The sequence below is a fragment of the Pleuronectes platessa genome, chromosome 16 (assembly GCF_947347685.1).
Source record: "Pleuronectes platessa chromosome 16, fPlePla1.1, whole genome shotgun sequence".
Classification (NCBI taxonomy): Eukaryota; Metazoa; Chordata; class Actinopteri; order Pleuronectiformes; family Pleuronectidae; genus Pleuronectes; species Pleuronectes platessa.
This window is the reverse complement of record NC_070641.1, coordinates 4,680,517-4,700,028: the sequence shown is the minus strand read 5'-3', so window position 1 is coordinate 4,700,028 and position 19,512 is coordinate 4,680,517. Positions and strand designations below refer to the sequence as shown.

The 19,512-nt window shown below is 41.1% G+C and overlaps 1 protein-coding gene across 1 annotated transcript; it reads left to right on the top strand.

The window, feature by feature from the left end:
- Positions 1–900: 900 nt before the first annotated feature.
- Positions 901–18,588, top strand: csnk1da (casein kinase 1, delta a). Its single transcript, XM_053442644.1, has 9 exons — positions 901–1,402; positions 8,023–8,133; positions 11,096–11,244; positions 11,963–12,191; positions 12,284–12,454; positions 12,619–12,767; positions 13,158–13,326; positions 13,588–13,700; positions 15,437–18,588. The coding sequence occupies exons 1-9, from the start codon at positions 1,327–1,329 to the stop codon at positions 15,485–15,487; spliced, it is 1,218 nt and encodes a 405-aa protein (XP_053298619.1). The 5' UTR covers positions 901–1,326; the 3' UTR covers positions 15,488–18,588.
- The last annotated feature ends 924 nt before the right edge of the window (positions 18,589–19,512 follow it).

The window sequence follows — 19,512 nt, the reverse complement described above, 5'->3', positions numbered from 1 at the left end:
TACAGACACAAACATGCACACTCACAATCACATCTACAATTAATTTAGAGTCTCCAATTAACCTAACCACAATCTGCATGTTTTTGGTCTGTGGGAGGAAGCTAGAGAACACAGAGAAAACCCCTGCAAACACATGAAGTGCAGGGATTCGAACCGGGAGACATGCTTTGAGGCAAAAGCAAATCAACACCCCACATGTGCTGGCCTATTTTATACATATTTATTTTATTATCAGAACTTCTAAAAGGAGTGCAGTTGTGCACCTTAGTGTCATCAAGTGTTTTGGCCTTGTGATCAACGATACAGGGTACACTGAGGCTAAATATAAATCTGACTGGCCCGTATGGCAGCACTATGAAAGCCATGTGACCCGCTCAGTATATCAGACATCATTACCTCTATGCCTTTTTAAACTAAACACTGTCCCTTTTTAGAACATAGGACAAGATGGAGAACATCCCTTGTACATTCTACCGCATTAATTTGTGTCTACCAGTAGCTGAGGTTAGCGGATGTTAGTGACCATCAGCAGCTGGTGTACGTCTTAGTGCACAGATGTTCACTTTAATAGCAGCATGTGAAAAAGAGTCTGTTAAAGTCAGACTGAACGAATGAGGTACCATTGTTTATCAGAATCAGACTCAGAAATACTTTATTGATCCCAGGGGGAAATTGTGTTTGTTACAATAGCTCCATGCAAGAGTAGAAATATAATTTAACTAAAATGAAAATATGAAATATATACAAAATGTGCGTTCAGCTTTTGAACTAAGTATGTAGGTAGGTAGTAGGTGGGTAGATACAGTCAAAGTTCTCTTTCTTGGAAACACTGTGCTGTTACTGACGCCGGTGTCTGTCGGCAGCTCTACGGTAAAACGCTCTTTTGCACCGGCGTCACGCAGCACGGAAGTGACGTTGACGCAGACGGCGGATGATCAGGACGCTGACAGGGAGAAGAGACAGCATCAAAAGGGAGACCGTTCGAGCCCAGCCCTGAACCGTAGCGCCTCAAAATCCGTCTTCATCCGCGGACATTTAACGTCCCATCGTGTCCAAACCACCGGGAGCATCAAGTTCACATCTCGACCTTTCCAACAAGCCCCGTATTACCGCCAGATGACTTTCGCAGCATTTTAAAACAAGTGGCGAAAGACTGCGGGAGCGGAGCCTACCCGGAGACAACACAGAGAAGACAGCGGATCTGTCGAGGAGCCGCTCGGTTCGGCCTGTTCTGCTTTTAGACACCGGGGCGTTCAACCTCAACATTTCCTTTTCACCTTTCGAGCTAGCGAGTGAGCTTGCTAGCCGACCACAGCTGGCCCCACCATGGAGTTGAGAGTAGGAAACCGATACAGACTGGGCAGGAAAATCGGAAGCGGGTCATTCGGAGACATATACCTGGGTGAGTCGTTGTCCAAACACACCTGACGTCCTGTTGCTGTTTGTGTCATTTTCCAGCAGCAGCTCGGAGCTCTGACCGTTTCCTTGTTTCCCTGGTTTCTCCCAAAAGACGCTGCTGGTCGATCAGCTGTTTGATGCTAAGCTACCAAGTTAGCATCTAGCTGTAACGAAAAGTCTGCTGTTTTAAATAACAATAAGCGGTGTCTTTGTCCATTGTGCTCTACTCTACTCTGTGTCCGTCATAACAAGTGTCCAAAGGAAGCGTTGGTAACGACCTGTATGGGAGCTGACGGCTGCTGTGGAGCTAATCCCTTTATCAGCTATTAACTAGCTAATATGAGTCTCTCGTCTCTCTCTGCCTTTAATCACCGTCAGGCAGCAGCAGTCCAGAAACAGAAGATCCGAGCAGGACACAGGCTTTGCTATTTACTGCTCGAGTCTAAAATAACATGGAGCTGCTCAAGCTGATCTCTGAATACAACAGGCCGCTTGACTTCCCGATCTTCTGCTTCGAGTAGGACAGTTCACATAAAGGAGTATTTCATCGAGAGGTTTCAGGAAGTTCCCACAGATTAATGTCGACCTTTTGAGAGTTTCCTCTAAAACTAATATGGTTTTAAACAAATGAGAATGTCCACTGGGCTCGCTTTGGGTCCTTTTCCAATTAAGTTTGAACAAATGAAGCTCTCTGGCTCCTTTTTCAGTGCCTGCTCATAAATTCGTTTTTATCTACAAAGGGCCTACGGCTGTCCCCTATTCAATCTGTGGTATATGTAATGACTGATTGGATGTGCCGACTCTTACTGAGGCCCTCAGTATGAGTTTGTACCGATGTTGGACACGGATTATCAGGAGAAGTGCATGTTAACTGAGCTCTGCATTTTAAGGTGAAAATGTGGCTGTAAAAATAACAATCAGAAGTGATCTAATCAGAACATGCACATTTACCTGACTGAGCCCTGCCACCTTTTATTCAATGCATCCTATGGGGTCATCATATTTGAGGTCCACAGCTCCTGGTAACAGTGGTTGAGAACAGCTGATCACATTTCTGAGCTTAAGCTTTGGTCATCTGAACAACAGGAGAGTAGGGACATTGTTAATAAATGAAGAGCTTTTACAGGCTGTGCACTGAACACTTCATCACTGACATCTAATTAACCTGTAGAGGGCAATACCCGGCTCTGGCTTTTGACACTGACTTAAATATAATACAAAAATGAAATATAGATGTTTGTTTATATTTTATATCTGGAAATATATGGTTGTTAGCATTGAGGGGTCGACCACCTTATTTTGTTCAGCAAAATGTAAAACATTGGCGGTTAGAATTCCGAACACTTGGATTTTTAGTTTATACAGTAACACTTGGATTTGCATTACTTTGCAAGATCAAACTTCAGTTCCCCCTACATGGGAGGAAGTGTTTGGGCAGTTAAGAACTTTGGCTTCCTGGTGTCTGTTGAGGATCAACTTTATACTTTATTCCAGGGTTGCTAGTTTGTCAGTTTTTTGTGAGTTTGTCTGTTTTTTTGCATTTTAAAGAAATTAGGTTAGTTAGGTTCCTACCCACATCTATATATTGGATGTGTTTATATGAGCAATACAAGCATGAAGTTGTACCAATTGATCAGAAACTCCTCTGGGTAACATGATAAACTATTGTTTCTTTTCAAAACACGAGCAGAGGGAAAGTTGATTAAAGCATTAGTTGGATCCAGTCTGTCTTCCACATGACCTGTTGTTTGGATTGACGGGGAGAGCTGCCAGCTGCTTACATAATCACTTTGTGTTTTCTCTTTACTCTGTGTCCTCTCCCCTCCAAGCGGCTGGGACCAAGGTTACGCAACGTTGTAAACAAGCCAGAACAGAGCGTGGTTCTTTCAAATCGAAGTGCCTGACCCATCCTGTGCTTGGGTCACAGTACAATGTGCTCAGAGTACATCTTTTTTTTACACTTAGTATGCAAGATATATAATTATAACAAAGGTCAATCTCAGGGAAGATATGACAAAGCGAACGTCCAAAGAAAATGAAAGTTTGACACTGGATGTATATGATCTGTCACTCTCTGGTAAATGTTCGGTTTCACAGAACACGTATATATCCCACGCAGTGTGTGTGTGAACACGCTAATAACAGTGACGTGTGAGCAGCTTGGTGTATCGGGCTGGCTTAGTGGCAGGTTGTGCTTGTATTGGTGAGAGTGGTGGTGTGTTATTGGCAGGCAGGGAGATGAGCTCAGCTCTTTGAATGAATCTGTGTACTCTATGTGCTGTGACAGGGTTCATATTGGGCCCTTCAAATAAACCAAACTGGTAGAATAGCTAGTAATCTCAAAGGTTTTTACAAGACCCTAACGACTAAGTAGCGCTCTAGTGTGCGTAAGCAGTTAGTCACGTGGTTGAGTCAGGATGTGTTTCCTCAAAACTCTGCTGTTCAGTCGTCTGTTGCTTCATCTGGTCTGATCTAGAGGGTGATGTTAAAACAAGTTGCAGAAATCCGAACGCTGGTGTTTCTCTGTCCAAACCCCCTAAACTGGATTATTCCCAACACTTGAGTAAAACCAATGCATCCCACTTACCTTCCCTCTTGTGGCATTGCATGTTTTTGGCAAATTTTGTATGCTATGAATTTTGATAGTTTCCACTACTATGTTTTATATATATCTCAATCTTACAGCTGTTTAGCTTTAGAGCTGCATCTAACAATTAATTTCATTATTTTCTAATCCAGTGATCTTTTTTTGATCTATGAAACACAAACGGTTAACATGTTCGTGCCATTTTCTCCCTTTTCTGTCCCAACAACCTTCCAACCTGGGAATCCAATTTGAGACAAGCAAGAACAGATTGACACTTGAGAACTTAGAACCATCAAATGTTTAACAGGTTTGTTTGAAAAATCTGTTTTTGGTTTATTGAATAATTAACCAACTATCAGCTCTTGTCAGCCTAGCCTAAATACTGGAAACTAGGGATGGGCGTTCAATTAAATTGTCTTCGTCGATCGTCGGGAGAGTTAATGACATTTTCGATTAATCATTAATATTTTCAAGTAAAAAAATTCACTATTTATAAGCTACATTAAAAAGCAGTGGAGAAAAAAAGCGTGTTTCCTCATTGAGATCTTTATTACAAGATGAACAAAATATGCGCTGCCGTAATCTTAAGCAGCGGAGCCGACAGCTAGAAGCCGGTGCTACTAAACACAACTGACCCTCGTTTATTTTTCTCCAAAATAAAATGATAATAATATAAAAAAAACATAATGTTAAACAACAACAACTACAAATATATAATACTTAGGTCTGACAGGTTTTGCCAAATGTAACTCAAAACTATCAAACAAGGTACCGAGTCGAGAAGGCTTCATAAAAATAACCAGTAACTCACATACAACTTCAGCACCAGCCTACTGATTTTTGTTGAGAAAGATGAGCATGTTAACATGCCCCGGGGTCAGACGCTAACGCAGCCTGGTGACCGTCAGTCCAGCCGACAAAAAAACCCGCTCTGAGGGGACTGACGTCGCCGTGATACACAGGTAGCTCCGTGCTAACTTGGCTAGCCTGGCCGCGGCTCCGGTGTTTGCGCTCCCCTCGTCCGTGTCAGACAACGCAGGCTCCTTGTCTCCCCCAGCCTCTGGGATAGCTTCGCAGTATTGGCAGTGAACCAAGTCATTTTTTAACTCAAAATGGTCCCATGCAACACTTCGCCGTGACCTCTTCATGTTTACTTGGAAATGGAACTACACGGTACCTCGCAGCCAGTCGCAGGTAACTGAGTAGGACTGTGCCGTTTTTTTCAAACACTGCCCCCCGTGGTCAAATGTGTAATTAGCGAATTTCTCGATGAAAAAATTATTTCATCGACGAAATTCTTAATGATCAATTAATCGATCGTCGATTAATTATGCCCATCCCTACTGGAAACAGCTGGAAGCATTTTCTCTGATTCCGTCCAATCGAAGATAACAAATCCATATTCCAGTACCGTTTATAGTTCACCAATTAACATATTGTATTTGCTTTGGTTACATACACTATATTTGGTAAAAAAAAAACAACTAAGAAATAACAAAGCATCACTATTTATCACTGCAGACTCTTCAGTTATTTGTGTAAACAATTTTTAATTGAATCCTAACCGTGCTTCTCATACATGTCATACCATTTCAACAGCACTGGCAGAGCCAACGACAATGGCTTTAACCTGACTCTCTGTTTTCCACAGTGCAATGAGTAGATTAACGTCGGTATAGAAAGAGCAGATACCCTTTAATGTCTAATCATTTGGTTTCAAACTAAATATGTTAAAGCTCAGAGTGTGCTGAACAAAAAGTGAATTTGTTTTAACAGTTGCAGTGTGAACTGTATCTCAGTAAACTGAAACGCTTGCAGCAGTGTATGCTAACAGGGATGGGTCCAATTTTGCAAATAAGGCTTACAGTGAAGTTGTTCAGGGGCTGTTAAAATAACATTGACTTAAGACATGCTCAAACTTATACTGCTGGTGACTCAGTTTTCATGAGGCATCTTTGTGCTGCCTTTCACTTATTCTACTTGTGGAGCTTTGTGGCTTGATGTTGTGTGAAGTTATTGTGTGGTTATGTCGACGTCATCTCATCCAACCGATTCCCAGGGTTTGTTTCAGTAGTTTTTCTTATCTTCTCACAGTTATGATGCTTTCAGACATGCTCTCCAGACAAGTCCAGACAATTCCTTGAAATTTTCTGGAGGGGCTGTATGTAAGAATGCAAATGTTTGAGTCAGCTATTCTGCACGTTTTCCAGAACTTTCCCTACCAGCCCCAGACTAAAATGTCCAGAATATGTTTAACTGATAATACATCAGGAAAATACTGGAAACGTCTCTGCAAGTGATTGGGCGGATGTTATTAACATCCAACCTATGCAAAAAAAAATTATAATTTACAAATGCCTGAGGATGAAATGGAGGAGCCATACACGGATAGGAAGATGACCGATGTGCGGACAATCTTCTGCTACGTTCTTCATATGAGAAAGGCAAACTCTGAAACATGTCCAGATTTCAATTTTATGGACATAAGCCAGACCTAATTAAGGAAAACTGATTAGGTAACATTTCAGAAATACTCCCTGAACCGTAGGTCTTGCAGTTCAGGTTCAACACAAACAAAGTAAATAATATGTTGCATCTGCTGGCTCATACCTCTCTCAGTATGCTGTTACAGTATTTGGAAAGGGGATTGTTGTCATTCTGTGCCTGGTCCTACTTGTTTTACATCACAGCCTCCGTCTTGACAGGCTGCCCAAATCTGTGATGTGAATCTCCTAGTGACATTTCAGAATTACTTTAATTAGAGACTTCATTTTGTGCTCGTATTGTTTCATTATTATTTCTTCATGTTGAACCTGTGTTGAGGGATGTGTCCTAACATGTTTTGCCAGCAGCTGCACTCACGAAAAAAAATGTACACACTGTTTTACCAAAAAACACCAACGGTTATTCGGTTAATGTCAAACTATATAATAGCAGTAGTTCTATGGCATTCACTCTGGGAATGTCTTTCAAAGGGTTTAACAAGAGCCAGACCATAAAAAGATGATATCACTCTTCACTACCATACAGGGTTAGTAGCATACCACTGTTAAAAAACATTATACAAGCACTGGTATCAGATCAGGACTCTGTCAGCCTTAATATGTTTACTCCATGTACTGACCATTGCTTGTATATCAAACAGAATAGGTCAACAAATGTACAAGTGTGAGCAGCAATCTTAATGTGATGAATAAATAATTGCAGAACATTTTCAATGAGATTTTCAGTTGATCTACAAAAACTTGTGTGCATTTTGTGCCTGTGTACAGAGCTCGATAGCTGAAGCTGGAACACTGATCAGTTAGTTGGGGTCATGGTCCTGATTTCATGCCCCGCCCTGATCAGTGCAGCTTAGCCCACCTAGATTACATCATACAGAGAAATCAATGATGCTCCATTGGTGCTGCTGTTAGCCTACATGATAAACAGCTGCTCTGAGTGTGCGTTTATGCTAGTGTGCGTGTAATGCAATTACGTAACCTCGTGTCCAGTTGCTGTGTGTGTGTGGAGGTAACTGGACCCCATAACCATATTTTGGAAGGAATCAGTTGAAGCAGGGATTTGCCTGATCACATGGAGCAGCAGCAAGAAGTCGACTCAGACAGACAATTCACCAAATCCCCTTGTCGGAGTTGGATGAAATTGTAATGACAGCTGTGAGGAATTTGGGCTGCACATGCAAGTCGATACATGAAAGAAGAGCGCGTTACATATAGTGCACATTGTTGATATCCTCTTTCATTTTGGCTGGTTGTGCTGTGTTAACCACCATATATGCCTGTGCACCCTTCACCACTTCAATCCCCACCCAAGTGATTTGTATGTGTTTATTTCTGTGAGAGGCAGCCTAATACAAAGTGTTGACAAAGTCAAATTTTAAATGTCTTAACATTTATCAAATTACTGACCTACTACAGTGCTCCCCTGGCTTTCCCATGCTGCTGTTCGGAATATGTTACATACCTACATTCGATTATTATATGCAATGATAAATATAATAAAGACTAAATATGCCTGTCTGTGTCTTTGTCTAGGTACTGACATCTCAGTTGGGGAGGAGGTCGCCATCAAACTGGAATGTGTGAAGACCAAACACCCACAGCTCCACATAGAGAGCAAGATCTACAAGATGATGCAGGGTGGAGGTAATTTATACTGTAACACTCAATCTACACAACACATCCTGCCACGTTGTTTGTATGAACTAAGAACTCCACACTTCCTCACAAGCAGTGTAAAACGTAAGCCAACATCCATCCGTCATTGTTAATCATTAGAAAACTATAGATGTTTGTTGCCACTGAACATATTGAGGTATTTAGAGTTCTCTATCGCTACAAGATCTTCTTTGTTTTTTCCACCGAAATCGTTTGAATTCCAGCAACGCCCTGTATGAGGTCAGTGTAGAACCTCGGGGAAAACTGCAACAGGAGATGTGGTGTGATAGAGTGAGCATGACATCTATATGAAATGGGGACATGCAGAACACAGCTTATTTATAATGTAAAAACAGTTAATAACCCAAATGCCACTATTTGTTGAGGCTAAGTGCATGTACACACTTGGGTTTCCCTAGTTTGTCCCTCTACTGTTTCATAATAAACTGAAACATGAGATCTTGTAAACTGTTATCCACTTTGGTTTCTGTGATTTTAGTTTCTTGGTTGCACATGCGTATGCTGCATGCATGTTCCAGAAAGTGACTCCCTGGCCAATCAAAACGATCAACCCTCACAACCCCCCCAGGCTACACTACTATGTTTTTATTTAAGAATGAAAACCGAGTCATTTTAAGTACCGTTTTAGAAATAATCTCAGTCAATATGAAGGCCTCAGATAGACTTGCTATGATGAAGGTTTTTGTGCCCAGAGGCATTTTTACAGATTGCTCTCTTAATGACTCACCTGCACGTATAATTATAAAATGATGAATGTTACTGGCTCAACAGCTAGCAAGGTAAACAAGGTCAGCAACACTTATTTGTTATCTGTGTTGCATTCACGACTGCTGAGGCTGATTCCATTTGTCTGTGTGTTTGCTTTCAGAAAAGGGTCACATGATATAATATAAAGTAATGGATTGTGATTGAAAATACTCAATCAGGATGCAAGCATGTTTGTCTGCATCATTGCTTTCAAAAGTTTGTTTCTACCCTTCCAGACGTAAACTTAACCCTGCAGTTCTCAAACTGAGCAGCATTTACTGTAGTCTTTGTTTAAGAAAATTCTGAAGTAGGACCACAATGTATTCACATGAATTTAGCCTCAGTCAAGGTTTAGTCAACTTTTGACAAATTGAAGATGGAATGCAATAGGCAGAAGATCTCCTTAGAGGTTTCATGTATTCTTTGTCCCATTACAGTTCTTTTATCTTTAAAGGGTTAGTTCACGGAAAAAATTAAATTCCCTCATTATCTACTCACCACTATGGTGATGGAGGGTGGGTGAAGTGTTTGAGTCCACAAAACACTTCTGGACTCTCTGGGGTAAACAGTGTTGCAGCCGAATCCAATAGAATTTAAGCCAATTGTACCCGCTTCTTCATACGTAAAGAAAACATTCATATTTGACTTGAAACAGCATAGTTTACACACTGTTTTTAGCTTAATGTCCTCTGATATCTTCCTATGAGGTGCATTCAATGGCCCTTGGTCACACTGTGGCTACATCCTCTAGCATGGCTACTTCCGATAGTGGGCATTTAGGCGTAATACGCCGTTTAAACTTGCAGGTTTCGGGTCAAGTATGAATGCTGGGGCTTGCGGACACTTGGATGAATCCACATGAGCAGCATGGAGGCATTTTATCTTTTTTCCTTTTTTTGTTACTTTTGAAGACGAGGTGGCCTGGACTAAACACTCATTACCCCTGAAACTCCTAAAGTGTTTTGTGGACTTTAACACTCCCCAGAGCATGTAGATGTAGAAGAGGTGGTTTCTCTTTGTAAGGACTACTGTGCACACGCATGCAACTGTATTTTTGTTCCAGCATGGGAGGATCGAGATGGTGGCTGACCCAGACAGATGGATGTATTTTGGTTCATATGTATATAAATAGCTGGTGCACTGTGTGTAGTGCAGTGGTAGGTGCTGAGCAGCAGCATTTTGTTGCTGTCTGCCTGTAGAAGGAAATGGCATATGCCCTCTTCGTCTTGGCAGCGTCTGATAATTACCAGCTACTACTAAACCAGCTGGCCTCTGCCTCAACAAGTGTGTGTGTGTGTGTGTGCGTGTGTCACAGCCTTATCTTAAGCGTGGTTTGCAGAAGATTGAATTGACCAATATAACATGCCACGTTATAATTTTTTTCACTGTGAGATATGACAAAACTCTGTTAGACTTTCTGCTGAATCAGGTGGTTTGAATAATATTACCTGACCTCTGACTATTAATTTATTCAAGAATCTTTTTCTTATACTTTTGATTTGCTATTTTACATTCTATTTTGTAATAAAATCTTTAAAGATTCTCATACACTTTCCTCTCGAGAGCATTGTGGGCAAACATAATTGTAGTTTAGCAGTCACTGCTCTCAGCATTGAATAAATAATTGTATAAAAACCTTGGGCCATTTTTATAAAAGCTTTTAACAAACTCCTGCCTTTCACCAACAAGGTTGTGACTAGTAAGTATAAGAACTACTCTTAAAACTGTGTCATACAAGTTAACAAATACCAACCCAGATAAAAAGACGTGCCACATTTCGCCTTAATCTAAATGAGATTAACTAAGTTATTACAGTTGAGTGACACTGTGGATGACGGAGAGGAAACCTGCATCATTTGTGTTTGGAAGGTTCTGATTTAGCTTCACCTCTGGGTACGGCTATTTTCGTTTGAAGACCAAAGAATTGTTACATGTTAATCAGGACACTTGTAATGACAGTTTGGATCTTCTGTTTTCCTTTGCCACCTGCGGAGACTGCTGGTGTCGTCCAGCTTCTGCAGACACGCAGGAAGAAGTATTTACTTGAAATCAAGAAGTCCCAATTTCTGATTACTACAAATTTTTTAAAACTGAATGTGTTTTGTTAACTTAAACAGAGGACTTAATAAAGATGAACCAAATGTAACCACTTTCTGTTTTTCTGCTCCGTCTTGTCCTCCAGTGGGTATTCCAACGATAAAGTGGTGTGGGGCTGAGGGTGACTACAATGTGATGGTAATGGAGCTGCTGGGGCCCAGTCTGGAGGATCTGTTCAACTTCTGCTCCCGCAAGTTCAGCCTCAAGACAGTCCTACTGCTGGCCGACCAGATGGTGAGTACCCGAGAGGAGAAGACGGCAAGAGGGTTTCCTGATGTGTTGGTTAATGTGGAGGCTCGTCTCACTCAGACAATAGTCCTCATCTTCTGTAACATTCTACAGGAATTTCTCACGTCCTTGCAACATGATACATGGGACAAGCAGCGTTGCAGATGTTAAAGTATTGTACTAGAGGCTTAAAAATTGAAACGATAAGCAAACAAATGATTTTTTATAAATAATAATTTCCTAAAATGCATATCAAACAATAGATCAACGGGTATAGGCGTGGAATAAGTCACATGAGGAGAGATGTGTAAAAAACAGGCACGATCCGTATTCAGGTACATCGCCAAACATTGATGTAGGATCAATATTTTACTACACTGATTATACCTCCTGACACATCACAAAAAGATGAAAGTATTGTACAATATGGGAATTTGGGTATTATTCATCATACAAAAGACCAAATTTATCAAAGTATCGCACATCCGGCGATTACCAGGACAGCAAAACTCTAAGAGGCCTGGTTGAGCTATGCTGGTATTGGCAACTTGACAATATTAGATTGTCAAATTATGTCAAATCCATTCGAGCTGACAGCCTTACTGCAAATCCACCACGCAGCTCTGGATTGGCCAAACATGGTCCAAAGTCTCAAGTTTTTTTCAGTTCAAATGTATTTCACATCAGAACTCTGTTAACCCTGACATCAAATCGTGTCCTCTAGATCAGCCGCATCGAATACATCCACTCCAAGAACTTCATTCACAGAGATGTGAAGCCAGACAACTTTCTGATGGGGCTCGGTAAGAAGGGCAACCTGGTCTACATAATCGACTTCGGCCTGGCCAAGAAATACCGTGATGCCCGCACGCACCAGCACATCCCATACCGCGAGAACAAGAACCTGACCGGCACAGCCCGCTACGCCTCTATAAACACCCATCTGGGCATTGGTGAGACATCTGCTGACTTCTGCCATGATTGGCTAAATCACTCTTTGAAACCATGATGTGATTCTCCCTTGTCTCTCTCCATCTGTCTACAGAACAGTCCAGACGGGACGACTTGGAGTCCCTGGGATACGTCCTGATGTACTTCAACCTGGGCTCTCTGCCCTGGCAAGGTCTCAAAGCAGCCACCAAGAGGCAGAAGTATGAACGCATCAGTGAGAAGAAAATGTCCACACCCATTGAGGTCCTCTGCAAAGGCTACCCATGTATGTTTGACCCTTCTTCGTACCTTTCATGAGTTTCAATAGGAATTTTTCTGATAGTGCCCCTTCATTTTTTAGAGCTTCAGACTAAGTACTGCTTTTGGATCAGGGAGTCCGTGTGGAGTGTTGTCTGTTTTTGAACGATGTCGTCCTCTTTGTCTCCGCAGCCGAGTTTGCCACCTACTTGAACTTCTGCCGTTCACTGCGGTTTGACGACAAACCAGACTACTCGTATCTCCGCCAGCTCTTCAGGAACCTCTTCCACCGCCAGGGCTTCTCTTACGACTACGTCTTCGACTGGAACATGCTCAAATTTGTAAGTTGTTAACACATTGATGTGATTTCTTTCACTCTCTGACTTAAAGGGTCACTGAAAAAGGAAAATTCCCTCATTATCTACTCACCAGCTGCATAGTGACGAGTAGATAATGAGTGAATTAAAACATTTCGGGGAACTATCCCTTTAAGTCACTGCATGGTTTTTATTTGTAGATGGTTCGCAATTGATTGTTTGTCATGTGATCTAGATGGAGCTAGAACAACAGCATTCCTGCTAATGTTTACAAAAAAAGAAATACCTGACTTGACTTTGTCAGAAGGCTGCTGTAAAGCAAAACATTGGCTCATTGGGAGCAGGCCCCAGATGTGTGTTGGGTGTTAGAGTGACCCTGTCTCAGACTTATAACTCTGTGTTCTGATGTGTCAGGGGGCAAACAGGGCTGTGGAGGATGCAGAGAGGGAGCGTCGAGAGCGGGAAGAGAGGCTGAGGCATAGTAGGAACCCTGGAGCCAGGGGCATGGCATCAGCCTCAGGAAGAGCCAGGGCAACTCAGGACGTCGCAGCCCCCTCCCCGCTGAACCCTACCTCACACACAGGTCAGTGCTTCCAGACACAAGTTATTTATGATTAGTTTCTTTATCTGATTGGAGCTCTGTATTCTTAAGCAGCACTTACACTTCAAGTCAAGTGTCTCTTTATTTCTCATCTGTTTGTGCAACTTCACTTTCAGCTACCCCTCTCTTTTCTTTAATTTCTGATTGAGTTTATTTAAAGGAATTAATGCACAGTCACTAAGCCACCGCACTCGAGGCTTTCCCCTCCCCTGATCATAATAATCAGACCACTCTGTCTCTCAGGTTTGGAGAAAGAGAGGAAAGTGAGCATGCGTCTTCATCGCGGAGCGCCTGTCAACATCTCTTCCTCAGACTTGACGGGGCGCCAGGACACATCCCGTATGTCCACCTCACAGGTAATGAATACACAGGCACATGTGCGCACACACATACACGCATCCAGAAAATAACTTTTTTAAATCTATACTAGTTCTGACAAATCAAGCTACATACTCCTCAGCAGGAATGTGAAATATTCTGTGCCAAATATGGACTCATGCAAAAAGGAGGAACCATATATAGAAGGGAACATACAGTGTCTACACAGTGTTTAGGATAACTTCACTTGTACAAAATGTTTGTTCCCTTTTCTTAATTCATTTTGCAATCGTAAATGAATCACCAATGTGAAGCAGCCAAACATCAGTTTTGCAACATCAGAAGAACATAAGAGAGATGGACAGAAGAGTTCAAGTTCAGCTCCTACCATCACACTGGTAGTGTGGATCTGGACGATGAACAGAACACCCCAGCAGCACTCTGCTGTTTCATTAGTTTTTTATCTTGCAGCCTCTTGGTCAGAGACATTTTCTTAGAGGGCCATTAATCAGTTCCCTATCTAACATCATTAGTCTCTCATATTTTTTTGTAATGTTATAATAAAGGAGAAACACAAAGCATTGCATGCCAGTGCCTGTCTTTGTGATGCGTTCTTGTAGACTGACTACTCCTCCAAGTGGTTGAAAGGGGAACAACCAGTCATTAGGAAAAATTGAAAAGCAGGTGCTGAGATTATGTCATAATTAACATTAGTCATTAAAAGTTTTTTCCCATCACAATTATGATCAGAAATTCAGGTGTATGTGACAGTTTAGACAAAAAAGCCTGTTAACGAGTTGATCTGTTTTGGGTCCTTGCTGAACTAAAGTCATCTTTTCTTTTGTCTGTATAATCTCTGCTGCTGCATGCTGTTTATTACAGCATGGCTCCTTAATAATAAAAAGCCCTGCTGAATTATTTAGATCATTTGCATGTGTTAATATGCAGGACTGTTAAAATCATGCGTGTGTACATATTAACCCAGAAAATGTCTGGTATTAAGCAATACATTATTTTCATTGCAATGTCAATTCACAGATATCACAGAAAATAAACAACGAACATTCTGTGTGACTTAACTCTGATGTTAGCAATCACTGTTCAAATATGACCAAAGTCCAGCAGGCAAATTTCATTTATGGTGTTGAAAGCATGTTAAAGTGTTTTTAAAATCCACAGGGCTCAGTTTCCAGTAGGATATTGTTCAAATAAATCTATAAACAATGAATGATTCTTTGCAGGAATTAAAAAAAACACATTGGTATTATACTTTTACTCATTGAGCCCATTTCTTTATAATTATTTTAATGTGATAATTGTCAGTAAAGCTTCCAGACTGTAGCACTCTGAACATAATGATATCTGTCTTACTCAACACCCCTGCATAACAGGCCCTCTCAATATATTAAAAAACATAAATATACCTCCTCGTCCCCATGGTTACACTTTATTTCCTCACCTGAGAGGAATACTACATGATGTAGTCTTTACGTATTCCCTCTGTTTTTCATTGGAAACAATCAGTTGATATCATGACGTGACAGTGTGTATATATAAATATAAAAGCCCCAAAGAGTTTATTAATTGTTAAAGGTTTAGTTTAACATTTTAAGAAATATTCCTTTTTCTACCCGTTTCGGGGCTGGAGCTTCACATCTAACGCACCAACATTAAGAGTGCTGGGGGTTGAACTGTTTCTTGTGCCACATAGAGTTTTTATGACATTAGATTCCATCATCATAACTAAGGCAACATTTTCCATCTGTCGTCTCAGGCTCTGTCCCGGGTCACGCCCAGCGGCCTCCAGTCTGCAGCTCCACGGTGAAGCCCGACCATCCACCCATGTACCATGGAGGCCTCAACATGCAGCACACTCACACACTCACACATTGACACACTTACACACTCACACACTTACACATACACTGGACTCTTGAATGACGCGGGGGACTACCAACCAATGCACAAGAGTCTGGCTTCACTCTTGTTCACTTGACGGAGGAAGAGTCGCACCACCAGGAGTGTGTTTGTGTGTGTGATAGAGAGATTGGCGGGTGGAGAACAGTTTGGTTGCCTTAACAACCTTGGCAAAATAACAGCCGCAGCCTCCCTTCTTCCTCTCCTATGGAAGACGTGGAGACACTCCCCCTCCTTGCCCTCATTGTTGATGAAGCCATCAATTCACTTTTCTCTGGCATCATGTTTGTTTGTTTTTTCTTTTTTTAACTTTGGTTTTACATCATTTTTATTCTTTATCATTAAACTTCCTCTCACCCCAGCTCCACTGGTCAGACTTTACAAGGGTTTGAAAATGGAGAAAGGCGAGTTTCTTACTTATTGGAAATAGTTTGTGGGACTTTTTTGAATCCAAGATCCAGAAGGTGCATGATCCATCGTGGCAGTGTTGAAGCACAGTGCCTACGCTCTCTTTTGTGCTCTGACAGACTCTTTAAATACCACAAGTTAACATTTACTTTTCATTTTTTAGGTGTTTTGAGGTTTAAATTTTAAGGTAGATTAACCCCCACTGTTTTTTAAATGGGGAAAAAAGCTCCCGTTAATGTTCTATTTTCCAATCTGATCCTAGCGTATGAGTGGTTTTGTCCTCAGGTGCGTTGGAACCAGGATGTTGTACTAAATCTGAACACATGCAGCACATTTTCTTTCAGTCTTCAGGTTGTGACTGCAGCGTGCTGCTTGGCAAAGCTGTGAATGGAACAGTGTAATAGTCGGGATGTCGATCTGTCCACGCTGAATGGATGAGATGTCGTTTTTGTGCATAGTGACGTGATTTTTGTGTGTTTGTGTGGTTCTGTCTTAGGGTTATACAAGCTCAACGGGGTATGTGTGTATGTATGTGTGTTTCATATATATATATATATATATATATATATATACACACACGCATACATATATGTATAAAAAATATTGTCTTTTCCAATGTAACAATACTTGCTGCAATTTACAGCTTTACAAAAGTAGGACAGAGCATAACATTTGTAATCAATTTGCATGATTGTTTTGGAGAATCCGATAAGACGCGATAAACTGCACTTCAGTAAGTTTGCCCAGAATCGGCCGATTTCCGCATTCATTACTTCTAGCCTTATCCTGTTCGAAGTACTTTCATATTGAGTATGTGCCATTATACAATCTTTTATGACATGGTTTCACAGTGCACAACTCAACTACAAGAACTTAAGAAAAAGACTTGTCCTCAACAACTGACAAATTTAAAGGCACACTCGTTCAGGATAACTACTCAGCCAGTGAAAACAATTTTATACTGGAATTTAACTCGGTAGAGCACATACCTCCGCCAAGGACAAACAGTCCCCTTAACCCTGTCAAGCCTTACCGTAGGAAACATCTTCATAGATATCAGTCCTCTAAATTTCCTTTCAAGATCTCTGCTTGACGAAAATGTCTAATTGTCTTTTCGCGGAACGATAAAGTATGATCGACACTGAAAAACTTAACGGGTTCCGACCAAGCAAAAAAATGGTCAGTTCATTAGTTTCTGCTCAATCCTGCTGAAAAACAAACTGACAATGGCGAAACCACAACCTTCTTGGCGGAGGTAAACATGTCTTGTGATGCTCTCTAATAGAATACAGAGCAACCAGTTACATAATATAGATAAATAGGATCCAGTCTTACTGGAGCTCCAACCATTTTAGCTTTGGCTCTCAATTTTGACGATTTGACTATTTCTTCTCTTAATCTGTTTTTGCAAGACCCACAACATTACGAAATGGCAATGCTAAATCACCGGAGTGTTTCAAAGATAGTCCCCCAGATTGAGCTTCAGGGCATTCGCAGTGAGTTGGCATCATTTGGGTGCTCTCTTGGGCACGACAACAAAACACCAGCTTGTAAAATGTATCGTTTTACCAATTTTTTACCAGAATAGTCAAAACATAAGTAGCTGCAACTGTTACTGCCTTGCTTAAAAAGGAGAAATAGTTGGAAGTTGTGGTACAAGACTGAAAACGATGCAATCAGGCTTAACCGGTAGACTGGGATTAAAACCATCCCTGATTCAGCTCTGATGAATTCTCAGACCAGGACATCAACGTGAGAGCTGTGCAGTCTGAGGATCCAGTCAGTGGATTAGTATGTGGTAACATCAGGTTAAATGGAGGTGAAGAGGTCTGGGAGCACAACGGACTCAGTGTTGTGAGAAAGGAGTTTGCGGTCGAGTCCCCAACGGTACAAGAACTAAACGTGGCTCTTCTCGTCGACTCCTGTCTGTAAAGAAGAAACTTGATTTTGAGCGGTGAACCAACTGACGTGACCAATGAATCCTGCAGATTTATAAGTAGAAAACTCTTGATCCGGTAGACTAGTCCTAACGTATTGTAGGCCATTTTCTGTAGTTAAAGGGGAGAGTGGTTGTAGTGCTAATTTGTACATGTATGTTCTGTTGTGTATAGGATGTGCCTACTCTGTCCACCACGTCCAAATGAGCAACTGTTAGGTTTGGGATGATGATCATAATGATGACGATGTATGGTGGGACTGGTAATGCTTCACTCCATTAGATTCCTGCTGAGGCAGCTTTTTAAAAATGTCCTTCACCTGTGGGCTTGTAAAGCAAACCAAAAAAAAAAAAAAAAGATTAACTTATTTGTCTCACTGATGATGGCTATGATAAATGCAAGTACACTTTACTGGGGAATGGGGATAATAGTTTACTTTGTCAGTCTGCTTTACTCGGTTTCTTATTTTCGTCACCACCTGTGCAATTTGCTTTTAACTGTGCAGTGGAGATGGTTGCTCATGTCCCACAAAGCATCTCTTCACTGTAGATCATTGGGAAATCTTTGTCTTTCCACTCCCACCTTATGACCTTTGCTCCTCACATGTAATACCACTGTATTTGTGTATTTTAAAATTGTGTAAATAAATTAATAAGTACTTGTATTTGTTGTTTTTATTGACTGACTGAAAAAAAGATTTTTGCGGTGTGATTGCCCATACATTGTTTTAATGTGTGGGGTTTTAGGCGAATGTTGCCCGAGGGCGGATACTAGAGGAAAAGTGATCACACCTCCAAAAAGTATTTATTCATTGGGGCCTAAATATACCGTATATCCATAAGCTTAATGTTTCATGAATCACTGAGGATTTTTAAGTATAAGTAATAAGAGTTCTGAATTACATGGAATGCGTTGCTAGAGAGAGGGGCGAGTGATAAACCTCCACGACCCGATCTCGGATAAGAAAATAACGGATGGATTTTAATTACGATTTATTTCAAGCAGATTACTTTATCTAATCAAAAGACAGCCTGTAGAAGTGTATGCTGGCTTCAGCTGCCGTGAGAACGAGTTCCACAAGGTTCTGTCCGTGGACCAGGCATGCACTTTGTATTGAAGAAGACACATAACCGTCTTCATGTAACAAGAAGGGTCACATACATTTGCATAATCATTCAGACAACAAATATATTAATCACAGAAATCTGTTTAAAGCAATAAGTCAGCTGGATTTGTAACATGTCATAAGGGCAAAGAACTGTATAACACGGAGGTGACTACTTGGCCCCAAACACAACAGACACACATTAGCCATAATCTCAATGGCATGCCCTGGAATCTTAGAGTTGTCTTTGATCCGGATGTTTCCATAAACTCCATCTTTCTCTAGATTATTGCAATTTCTTTATCAGGCTCTATGTAACAAGTATCCAAGTACTCTCCGAAGTCGACAGAAAGCACATTTGTCCTGTTAGTTTCTCTGCATTGGCTCCCTGTAACCTCCACGATAGACCAATTTATTGTACAGAGCTCATGTATCATATTAACAGATCACCTCATTCTCATAAACGTTCCTCTTTGATAGTGC